Here is a 12,625-nt window from a genome sequence, read left to right on the forward strand (position 1 = left end):
TAGATTCCACATGTAAGTGAAATCATATGGTATTTGTCTTCTCTGACTTATTTTACATAGCATAATACCCTCTAGGTCCATCCATGTTGTCACAAATGGCAAGATCTCATTATTTATTATGGCTAAATAATATTTCATTTTATATATCCCACATCTTCTTTATCCATTTATCTATCAATGGACACTTGGATTGCTTCCATATCTTGGCTATTGTAAATAATGCTGCAATAAACATAGGGGTACATGTATCTTCAAATTAGTGTTTTCATTTTCTTTGGGTAAATACTCAATAGCGGAATTGCTGAATCATATGATATTTTATTTTTAAATTTTTGAGGAACCTCCACACTGTTTTCCACAGTGGCTACACCAATTTCCATTCCCACTAACAGTGTACAAGAGTTCCTATTTCTCCACATCCTCACCAACACTTATTATTTCTTTTTGATTCTAGCTATTCTGACAAGTATAAGGTGATATCTCACTGGTTTTGATTTGCATTTCCCTGTTTATCAGTGATGTTGAGCATCTTTTCATGTATATCTTTTTTGGAAAAATTTGTATTCGGGTGTTCTGCCTATTGTTAAATAAGATTATTTGGGGGTGTTCTTTTGGTGTTTAAGTTCTTCATATGTTTTGGATATTAACCCCTTATCAGATATATCATTTGCAAATATCTTCTCCCATTCACTAGGCTGCCTTTTTGTTTTGTTGATGGTTTTCTTTGCTGTGCAAAAGTGTATTTTGGTGTATTCCCAATAGTTTATCTTTGCTTTTGTTTCCCTTGCCTGAGGAGACATAACTACAAAAATGTTGCTAAGACTGATATCAAAGAGATTACTGCCTATGTTTTCTTCTAGGAGTTTTATGGTTTCAGGTCTCACATTTAAGTCTTTACTCCATTTTGAATTGATTTTTGTGTATGGTATAAGAAGGTGATCCAGTTTCATGTTTTGCATATAGTTGTTCACTCTTCCCAACACCATTTATTAAAGAGATTTTCAGGATGCATGGGTGACTCAGTGGTTGAGCCTCTGCCTTTGGCTCAGGTCGTGATCCCGGGGTCCTGGGATCGAGTTCCACATCAGGCTTCCCTCAGTGTCTGCTTTTCCCTCTGCCTGTGTCTCTGCCTCTCTCTCTTTCTGTGTCTCTCATGAATAAATAAATAAAACCTTTAAAAAAGGAGAGAGTTTCCTTTCTCCATTGTATATTTTTTGTCTCTTTTGTTGTAAATTAATTGACCATATGGGTCATTTTATTTCTGGGCTCTCTCTTCTGTTCTGTTGAGCTATGCATCTGTTTTTATCCTAATAACATACTGTTTTGATTATCATAGCTTTGTAATATAGTTTGAAATCTAGGTTATGATACCTCCAGCTTTGTTCTTTCTGAAGATTGCTTTGGCTACTTAGGGTCTTTTGTGATTCCTAAATGTTTTAGGTTTGTTCTGTTTCTATGAAAAATGCCATTGGAATTTTGATAGGGATTGCAGGGAGTCTGTGGTTTGGTTTTGGTAATATGGACATTTTAACAATATTAATTCTTCCTATCCATGAGCCAGAATATCTCTCTATTTTCTTGTCTTTCTTAGTTTTCTTCATCAATGCTTTATAATTTTCAATATATAGTTCTTTTATCTCCTTGGGTAATTTATTCCTAGGCATTTTATTCTTTTTTCTTTTTCTTTTTTTTAACCTAGGTATTTTTCTTAGTGCAATTATAAATGGAATTGTTTTCTTAATTTCTTTTTCTGGTACTTCATTATTAGTGTATAGAAATACAACAGGTTTTTATATATTGATTTTTATGTCCTACAACTTTATTGAATTCATTTTTTAGTTCTAACATGTTTTTTAGTGGAGTCTTTAGGGTTTTCTATATGTAATATGATGTCATCTGCACATAGTGACAGTTTTTCTTCCTTTTTGATTCAGATGCCTTTTATTTCTTTTTCTTGCCTAATTGCTCTGGCTAGGACTTTCAGTACTCTGTTGAATAAAAGTGGCAAGAGTGGACATCTTTGTCTTGTTTTTGATCTTAGAAAAGCTTTCAGTTTTCCACCATTGATTATGTTGTTAGCGGTGGGCTTGTCATATGTGGTTTTTACTGTGTTGAGATATCTTTTCTCTATACCTGCTTTATTGAGTTTTTATCATAAATGGATGTTGAACTTCATTAAATGTTTTTTCTACATCTATTGAGATGATCATACAATTTTTATCCTTTATTTTGTTAATGTAGTGTGTCACATTGATTGATTTGCAGATGTTGAACCATCCTTGTATCACTGGAATAAATCCCACTTGTTCATTTTGTATGGTTCTTTTAACGTATTGTTGAATTCATTTTGGTAATATTTTGTTGAGGATTTTTGCATCTGTATTCATCAGGGATATTGACCTGTAATTTTCTTTTCTTGTGGTATCCTTCTCTAATTTTGGTATCAGGATAATTTTGACCTCATTAGATGAATTTCGAAGTGTTTCCTACTCTTCTGTTTTTTGGAAGATTTTGAGAAGGATTTGTATTCTTCGAATGTTTGGTAGAATTCATTGGTGAAGCTGTTTGGTCCTGGACTTTTCTTTGTTGGGAGGTTTTTGATTACTGATTCAGTCTCCTTATTAGTATTTGGTCTGTTTAGATTTTCTATTTCTTCATGATTCAGGCTTGGTAGGTTGTGTGTTTCTAGGAATTTATCCATTTCTTCTAGGTTGTCCAATTTGTTCACACATAATTGTTTATAGAATTCTAATTGGTTATTTTTATAGTTCTTCTCAGTTGAACTATCCTATTATTCTTTCACTGTGAACATATTTTTCTTTATGTTCTTGAGCATACTTATAGATAACTGGTTTAAAATCCTTTACTGCTGATTCCAGCATTTGAATCAGTTCAGGGTCATTCTGATTGCTTTTCCTCTTGAGCCTCTTTTATTTCTCTTGATACCTTTCTCTCTCTTTCTATGTTGATTATTTTCAGTTGTATCTTGGTTATTGTGAATAATATATTGTAGACCTTTTGAATTCTGTTTTAGTTCCCCTGAGGATCGCTGAGTTTTTGTTTCATTTGGTTTAGCAAGCACTTAATTTGGCTGGACTCAAACTGGAAACTGTCTCCTCTGTGATGTGATAAATCAAATTTTAGTTAATCTGTGTAGTCAACCAGAGATTAGGAAGAGTTAACACACAGAATTTATGTACCTTTTTCTGTCTAAATTCTCCCTTGACTTTCTGATGGTCATGATGACTGCAAAACTCCCTGATTCTTCAAGTAGTAAGAGTGAAGTTTTTCTATTGGAATTTCAGTTAGCCTGCATAGCAGTGACTAGGTCTATTTACAAGTAAAAGGCTGTAAATTTGGTAATCACATCCAGTTCCATCTCTTCTTCTAATTATCAGTTCTCTTCCAGTAAATAGCTGATTTTTGTTGCTATTCAGCATCTCCAGATAGTTTTTTAAAAATACTTTGTTCAGAGTATAGTTATTATCTATATGAAAGTTGGCCTGATAAAATTAATCCAGTCATACTGGAACTTAATTATTGTTAATTTTTTATGTGGTGTAAAGTATTGGTCAAGGTTTGTTTGTTTTTTTTCCTCCAAAACTTCTGTCCATTGTTCCAGCATAATTTTTTGAAAAGACTTTCCTTTCCCCATTGAATTACTTTGGTGCCTTTGTCAAAAACAGTTGTCTATATGTGTGTGGTTCTGTTTCTGGACTCTACCCTGCTCCATTGATATATCTGTCCGTACTTAGGTCAATACAACACTGTCTGAAGTATTGTAGCTTTATAGTAAGACTTAACATTACATGTAAATCCTCCATACTATTCCTTGCTTTGGGTATTCTAGGTCCTTTGCATAGCCATGTAAACCTTAACATTTCCTTGCCTGTTTTTACCAAAAAGTTGACAAATAATTGAAGAAATAGAAGACAAATGAGTATGGTGATAGAAAATTTCAGCAACACTCAGCTGCTTTGATTTATATATTATAGAATACTACAGCCATCCACAGTTGAATATAGTTCTTTTCTAGGGACACATGAAACATTCTCCTAGATAGACCATATGTTAAAATCATACAGAGCATATTTTCTGACCACTATAGGATTAAATTAGAAATAAGCAATAAAAAAGCATCAAGAGAAAATGCCATATTTTTAAAGAATTAATTAAAGCAACAGTAGAGGGAGCTATGTAAAGTTAAAAGAAAAAAAGTATGCATGCTTCCTTCTAGAAGTTATAGAACACAGACAGATGGAGTCTTAGCTGCTGCCTTGGTCCTCCGCACCCCCGCCACTGCTGCCTACCACCAGCCAGCATGTTCTCTGCTCACTTCAACCAGGGCCCTGCCTATAGGTTGTCTGTTGAGGCCAAGAACAAGCTGGCCCCAGAAGTATGACCACCAGTGTGAGCAGGAGATTCGAGAGTGCATCGAGGAGGTGACAGGGCACTGCATCAGCAACAACTTGATGGACAGCCTCAAAGATGGCATCATTCTTTGCAAATGCATCAGTAAGCTCCAAGCCAGGCCCCATGAAGAAGGTCAGTGAGTCCACCCAAAATGGGCATCAGCTGGAAAACATCGGCAACTTCAAGGCATCACCAAGTATAGGGTGAAGCCCCATGACATTTTTGAGGCCAGTGACCTGTTTGAGAACACCAGCCACACCCAAGTGCAGTTCATCCTGACAGCCCTGGCTAGCATGGCCAAGATGAAAGGGAATAAGGTAAACATAGGGGTCAAGTATGCAGAGGAGCAGGAACTAAAATTTGAACTAGGGAAGCTAAGAGAAGGACAGAGCATCATTGGGCTACAGATGGGCACCAACAAGTTTGCTAGCCAGCAGGGAACGATGGCCTATGGCTCCCAGCACTACCTTTGTGACCCCAGGCTGGGCCAACACCAGCCTCTGGAGTAGGCCGCCATCACCAGCAAGGGAGCCAGCCAGGCCAGCCTGACTGTACTTGGGACCAAGTGACAATCTTCAAGTCAGGGTTAGGCATGGAGCATTGTGACATATTCAACACCAGTCTGCAGATGGGCAGCAACAAGGGGGCCTCGCAGCAGGGCATGACAGCGTATAGGCTGCTGTGCCAGGTCTATGACCCCTATGGCTGCCTGACACCTGAATACTTAGACCTGGGTGAGCCTGCCCACAACCACCACCCACCAACTACTACAATTCTGCCTGGGGCCCTGGGCCCTGGGCCCCCTATTCTGTCTTTCCTCCAGGGAGGCTGGCTGCTGCTCTCAGCAGGGCTGAGCAGGCCCCACCAACCCCCTCCCCCTGCATGGCATCCTCCAGCCCCCTGGCACCTGCCTACAGGGTTATCACTGGGAGGCCCCCTGGCACCTCCCTACAGGCTTAATACTAAGGGGCCCTCCTCCTTAGAATGCTTCAGAGTCCAACATCCAGCCAGGTATTCCCAGCAGCACCCAAAGGACTCACTGAGCAAAACTACCCCTAGCTGTCCCCTGACTCCCTCACAGGTGGGTACCCAGGACAGGAAGTTCCCCCTAAGCAAAACCCTCAGAACCCAGGCTCAGCCTGCCCCCACCCCATTCCTGCAGTGAAAGCAAACTGCATGCTCAGACACCCTACAGACACACATGGTTTGGTTTGCAATGACTGGCATTTGTGGATGTGACAGTGGCATTTCTAACACTAGCACTTTTTTTTCTCTTTCACTAGAGCACAATAAATGGCTGTAAAGTAAAAATAAAAATAAATGAAAGTTCTAGAATACAAACTTCCTATTTAAATGAACAACAAGGAGCACCTGGATTGCTCAATCAGTTAAGCATCTGCCTTTTGTTAGGGTCATGAACCCAGGGTCCTGGGATCGAGCCCTGCATCTGGCTCCCTGCCCGGGCAGAATACAGGCAGATGGAACCTGCTTCTCCTCCCTCCCTCTGCCTGCTGCTCCGCTGCTTCTGCACTCTTTCTCTGTCAAATAAATAAGATATTAAGAAAAAAAACTTAAAAAAATAAATAAAAATAAAATGAACAACAAAATAGGATCAAGGTCAAATCTTGTACAAAATTATTATTTTTAAAAAGAAAGACTGACTCAATGTATACAATGAATGGCAAAAATGTACGATGAGATATTTGTAGCTACACATTGCCTATACTAGGTATTTCATAGGCATACGGTATAAGCATGTTCTGGCAGAAAATCATTAAAACTAATTTCTTACTGATCCTCTCCCTATCCCCAGTGCTGACCATGTCACCCTGAACAGGATTGTATTGTTACAGCTCTCAGTGTCATTCGAGGATGTGACTGTGGACTTCAGCAGAGAGGAGTGGCAGCAACTGGACTCTACTCAGAGACGCCTGTACCAGGATGTGATGCTGGAGAACTACAGCCACCTGCTCTCAGTGGGTAAGCATAGCCCTCCTAAGAATCTACAAGGAGCACATTACAGGTAAAATTGTATCCTGCATGTAAAATAATGTTGGAAGTCCTAACCTCCAGTACCTCAGGATGTGATCTTTTTTGAATTAGGGTCTTTACAGAAGTAATCAAGCTTAAACGAGGTCTTTAGGGTGGGTCCTAACCCAGTATGACTGGTGTACTTAAAATAAGAGAAATCTAGACACAGAGACGGACATACACAGAGGAAAGACAATGTGAAGACACATAAGGAGAAGAAGATACCATGTCACTGGAGTGATGCATCTATAAGCCAAGAGATGCCTGGGGCCACCAGGAGGTCAGAGAGAAGCATGGGACAGTTCCTTCCTATTTTGAAGGTTCTGCTTCAAAAAGAGCATGGCCCACTGACACCTTGATTTTGGACTTCTGGCTTCCAGAACTGTGAGACAGTAAATTTCTGTTATTTCGAGCCATCTTGCTTGTGCTACTTTGTTATAGCAACCCTAGGAAACTAATACAGATTTTTGCACTTGGGAAGTGGGAAGCTGCCATAACAAATACTGAGAAAGAAATGGAGGTGGCTTTGGGATTGGATAATAGGTAGAGGCTAGAAAGGTTTTAGGTGCTTGATTGAAAAAGCCTAGAATGCCTTGAAAAAAAAATCACTGCTAGAAATAATGAACATTAAAGGGGCTTTTGGTGAGGTCTCAGATGGAGTGAAGAGCATGTTACTGGAAGCTGGAGGAAAGGAGATCCTTATTACAAAATGGGAGAGAACTTGACTGAATTGTGTCCTGTTGGGTGGAAAGTAGAAATTATAAGTGATAAGCTTGGATATTTATTTTTTAAAAGATTTTATTTTTTTATTCATGAGAGACAGAGAGACGTAGAGACATAGGGAAAAGCAGGCTCCCTTCGGGGAGCCCGATGCAGGACTCAATCCCAGGACCCCGCAATCAGGACCTAAGCCAAAGGCAGACACTCAACCACTGAGCCACCCGGGCATCACTAAACTTGGATATTTAGCTGCAGAAATTTCTCAGCAAAATGTTAAAGGCATGGCCTGTGCTTTCCTGTGCTGCTGACAGTAAAATGTAGGAGGAAAGAGGAACATTGGAGAGGAATTATTAGTAAAAAGAGAGAGAGAGAGAACCAGAACTTGAAGATTTGGAAAATGCTCAGCCTATCCATATTGCAAAAAATGAGATGGACTCTGAAAAGAACCCCAAAGATGTGGGCAACTAATTGCTAAAGAGATCAGATGTATGATTTGTGGATACCATCAACCATGTCATTAGAAATGCTGCCAGCTTAGACTGAAGAAGACAGGAAAAAATGAGGGGGCTGGAAGACATCTGGGATTCTACAGGTAGAAGATAGGCTGGGAAAAGTGTTTGGCTGTGCACACACATCAGCCTTCAAGAAGAGGGATGGGGATCCCTGGGTGGTGCAGCAGTTTAGCGCCTGCCTTTGGCCCAGGGCGTGATCCTGGAGGCCCAGGATCGAATCCCACGTCGGGCTCCCGGTGCATGGAGCCTGCTTCTCCCTCTGCCTATGTCTCTGCCTCTCTCTCTCTCTCTCTCTCTCTCTGTGTGTGTGTGTGACTATCATAAATAAATAGAAATTTTAAAAAAATTTAAAAAAAAATAAGAGGGATGAATGATTGACTCCAGGGAGGGTTCTGATCTTGATCTAGATCATGGATTACACTATACCTCACCCTTTGTACCCTGATGGGACTCGAGTCTAGTTCTAGGTCTAGAAGCAAATAAGGGTAGTAGGGGTAGGTCGTGAGAGAAATCACCAGTACCTTGCAAGGCAGGTACCTCAGAGAAGGCCACTGAGGGGTCCTTGGGCAAGGTAGGGGTTAATCTTCTCAGATGGGGGTAGGAGGGCTGCTTCTACTCATGAAGAAGGCTCATCAGAATTTAGAAATTCAGTGTCCTCATATGTGTCCATTCCAATTTTCTGGATCCCATTTCTTTTCAGTCAATTCCCTTACCTTAATAGCAGACACCTTGTAAGGTTGGGAATTCAACTTACGTTGTAATGTAGCCACCCACAGAATGAGACTCTAGATTTGCTTTTCAGCAGTATCAGTTCTGTAGCTACAGAAGCTAGGGGTTTCTTTCAGGACAGATGTAGAAATTTTCAGGTTGTTTATGCAGTGCTTGAGCTGGGAAATCATATCCTCTCACCACCCCAACCCCTTTGTCCAGCATGATTAAGAACAACCTGGCAAAAAAAGAACAACCTGGCAATCTTATTATGCTTGTAAGTTTGACAAAAATTTCTAAGGTGTCAAATACAAGGTCACCCAGAACCATGCCTCTCACAAGCATTTGATTAGGAGTATCAATGTGGTGATATTTTACACATCTCTTTTGCCACATCACTCCATGGACTATCTGGGCCCTCATTACTTATGGGAAATAGAGTCATTAGTGCCTTCAAATCTAATCAGAGTAGAGAGCCAATTCTAGAAACCCCATAACCCATTCAAAAAACTCAGTATTCTATTCCTCTAGTACTATTCTTCAAAATCTGTATTATGGTTCTCCAGAGAAATGGAACCCAGATATGGGTATATACATATACAGAGTGTATACACACATACACACACATATACATACACACATATGTAGAGAAAGACAGAGAGAGAGACAGAGAGGATGAATACAAATACAGAGTCCGAGGAAGAGATTTATTTTAAGGAACTGGCTCGCCTGATTGCAGGGACCAACAAGTCTGAGATTTATAGCGCAGGCCTGCAGGCTGGAAATTCAAGTGAGTTGATGTTGTAATCCTGAATGTGAAATCTGCAGGGCAGGCCAGTAGACTGCAAACTGAGACAAGGTGTCTGTGTTGCTGTCTTAAGGTAGAATTCCTTCTTTCACTAACCATTTCTTTTTTTTATTTTTTAATTTTTTTTTCTGTCTTCTCTTTTATTTTTTTATTTTTTTAATTTACTTTTTATTGGTGTTCAATTTACCAACATACAGAATAACCCCCAGTGCCCGTCACCCATTCACTCCCACCCCCCGCCCTCCTCCCCTTCTACCACCCCTAGTTCATTTCCCAGAGTTAGTCTTTATGTTCTGTCTCCCTTTCTGATATTTCCCACACATTTCTTCTCCCTTCCCTTATATTCCCTTTCACTATTATTTATATTCCCCAAATGAATGAGAACATATAATGTTTGTCCTTCTCCCATTGACTTATTTCACTCAGCATAATACCCCCCAGTTCCATCCACGTTGAAGCAAATGGTGGGTATTTGTCATTTCTAATAGCTGAGTAATATTCCATTGCATACATAAACCACATCTTCTTTATCCACTCATCTTTCGATGGACACCGAGGCTCCTTCCACAGCTTGGCTATTGTGGCCATTGCTGCTATAAACATCGGGGTGCAGGTGTCTCTGCGTTTCATTGCATCTGTATCTTTGGGGTAAATCCCCAACATCATTAACCATTTCTTTGTTCCCTTTGCCCACAGCAAACACCTCAAAAGACTGTGGTTCTTTACCTACTTCATTCTTTTTTTTTTAAGATTTTATTTTTTTATTTGAGAAAGAGAACACATGTGTGCATGCAAGAGGGCAGGAGGGGCAGAGGGAGATGAAGAAGCAGACTCCCCTCTGAACAGGGAGCCCGACACGGGGCTCGATCCCAGGACCCCGGGATCATGACCTGAGCCGAAAACAGATGCTTAACTGGCAAAGCTACCCAGGCACCCCCCAAAACTTCATTCTTAAAGGATCTGGGCCACTAGTAGTCCTGCTTGAATTGGATTGTTATAGATCCTATTGACTTTAATCACAGGGCACAAGTAGGGATTTCATGTATTCCAGACTTCCTTATTTCCATTGTGGGGTAGCAGTCTGATTTCCCCTGAGTCATCAGGATCACTCACCCCAGTAGTCAGCACAGTAACTCCTCTCTTTGCCTTTTTTTTCCCCATTAACAACATCCCCCACCAGAGGGTTACATTTATTGCAATTAACAAACTTACATTGATACATCATCATTTACTCAGTGTTGAACATTCTATGGATTTGGCTTTTGATTCAGAGACATGAGGAGCCCAAAGCATCCGGGTGGCAGACTTAACTTCCAGTTCAGTGGAATCACTACTGTATCTCCTGGCGGAAACATTCCTCCCTTTGGAACTAAGAGAACAGCAGAGTGTAAGGTCACAGGAACAGGAAGCAAATATTTTGCTAGTGGACCAGTAGAGGAGGTAGTGAATGGTGCCACTCCTGGCCCTGGGTCAATAGGGTGGGGGTCACCACTGGTAGGCTTTTGGAGGACAGAACATCAAGCCAATAAGAATTAGGAGAAGGGAGGGAAAAATAAAACAAGACAAAATCAGAGAGGAAGACAAACCATAAGAGATTCTTAATCACAGGAAACAAACTGAGGGTTGCTGGAGGGGAGGTGAGTAGGGGGGATGGGATAACTGGGTGATGGGCATTAAGGAAGGCACTTGATGTAAGGAGCACTGGGTGTTATATAAGACTGATGAATCACAGGGACACTTAGGTGGCTCAGTGGTTGAGCATCTGCCTTCGGCTCAGGGTGTGATCCTGCGGTCCTGGGATCGAGTCCTGCATCAGGCTTCCTTGCAGGGAGCCTTCTTCTTCTGCCTGTGTCTCTGCCTCTCCCTTTGTGTGTCTCCTATGAATAAGTAAATAAAGTCTGAAAAAAAAGACTGATAATTCACTGACCTCTACCTCTGAAACTAATAATACATTATATGTTAATTAATTTAATTTAATTTTTTTTTAAAGAATTACTCTCAAGCCTTAAAATTTTATGGAATTTACCTTGCTAGGTTTTGGACTTTCTTGGGATCTATGATCCTTTTTTTTTTTTTTTGAAGGAAAATGTAGAGGTTTTTTTTTTTTTTCATATAGCATAACAGCCAGTGCTCATCCCATCAAGTGCCCCCCTCAGTGCCCGTCACCCAATCACCCCCACCCCTCACCCACCTCCCTTTTCACCACCCCTTTTTCGTTTCCCAGAGTTAGGAGTCTCTCATGTCTCCTCTCTGATATTTCCCACTCATTTTTTCTCCTTTCCCCTTTATTCCCTTTCACTATTTTTTATATTCCCCAAATGAATGAGACCATATAATGTTTGTCTTTCTCTGACTTATTTCACTCAGCATAATACCCTCCAGTTCCATCCACGTCAAAGCAAATGGTGGGTATTCGTCGTGTCTGATGGCTGAGTGATATTCCATTGTATACATAGACTACATCTTCTTTATCCATTCATCTTTCGATGGACACCGAGGCTTCTTCCACAGTTTGGCTATTGTGGACATTGCTGCTATAAACATCTGGGTGCAGGTGTCCCGGCGTTTCACTGCATCTGTATCTTTGGGGTAAATCCCCAGCAGTGCAATTGCTGGGTCGTAGGGCAGATATGATCCCTTTTTTCATTCAATTTCTCCCTTTTGAAGTGGGAATGTCTAGTTTATGCCTCTTACCATTGTGTTTTGGAAGCAAATAACTTGTCTGCTTTCACAGGTTTGTGCAGAAAAAAGCTGCCCCAAGATGACTAACACTCACATCACACCCATAATGAATTTGGGTAATTTAGATGATAAGATTTGAGACTTTGAGTTGGTGTTTAGATAGATTTTGAACTTCAGACTTGATGCTAGAATGATGAAGACTTTGGGGGATATTGGGATGGGGTTAGTATAGTTTGCACGTGAGAAGGACATGAATTTGGTGGGGAGGATCAGAGGGCAGATTTTTTTCTAAGATTTTATTTATTTATTCATGAGAGACATAGAGAGGCAGAGACAGAGGCAGCAGGAGAAGCAGGTTCCCTGCAGGGAGCCTGTTGCAGGACTCAATCCCAGGATCCCGGGATCACCACCTGAGCTGAAGGCAGACCCTCAACCATTGAGCCACCCAGGTGGCTTAGAGGGCAGATTTTTATGGGTTGAGTTGTGTCCCCCTGGAAAAAATATATGGAAATCTGAACCCCCAGTACCCCCAGAATATGACCTTATTTGGATATAATGTCTTTATAGAGGTAATCAAGTTAAAATGAGTCTCTTGGGGTGGGCCCTAATCTAATATGACTGCTGTCCTTATAAAAAAAAGAAATTTGGGCATAGAAATAAACACATATAGAGGGAAGAGTATGTGGAGACACACAGGGATATGATGGCCATGTGACTGGAGTGATGCGTTTAGAAGCTAAAGAACATTAAA

The 12,625-nt window shown here is 40.7% G+C and overlaps 1 protein-coding gene across 1 annotated transcript in view; it reads left to right on the top strand.

Moving 5' to 3' along the window:
* The first annotated feature begins 4,321 nt into the window (after window positions 1-4,321).
* The window catches only part of ZNF81 (zinc finger protein 81), a 30,057-nt gene continuing 21,753 nt past the window's right edge, over window positions 4,322-12,625 (top strand). Inside the window, 5 exon segments of the mRNA XM_038587320.1 lie at window positions 4,322-4,390; window positions 4,392-4,526; window positions 4,528-4,594; window positions 4,597-4,730; window positions 6,267-6,393. Coding sequence (XP_038443248.1) covers window positions 4,322-4,390; window positions 4,392-4,526; window positions 4,528-4,594; window positions 4,597-4,730; window positions 6,267-6,393 — 532 coding nt within the window.

The sequence above is a fragment of the Canis lupus genome, chromosome X (genome assembly GCF_011100685.1).
Source record: "Canis lupus familiaris isolate Mischka breed German Shepherd chromosome X, alternate assembly UU_Cfam_GSD_1.0, whole genome shotgun sequence".
In the NCBI taxonomy this organism is placed as follows: Eukaryota; Metazoa; Chordata; class Mammalia; order Carnivora; family Canidae; genus Canis; species Canis lupus.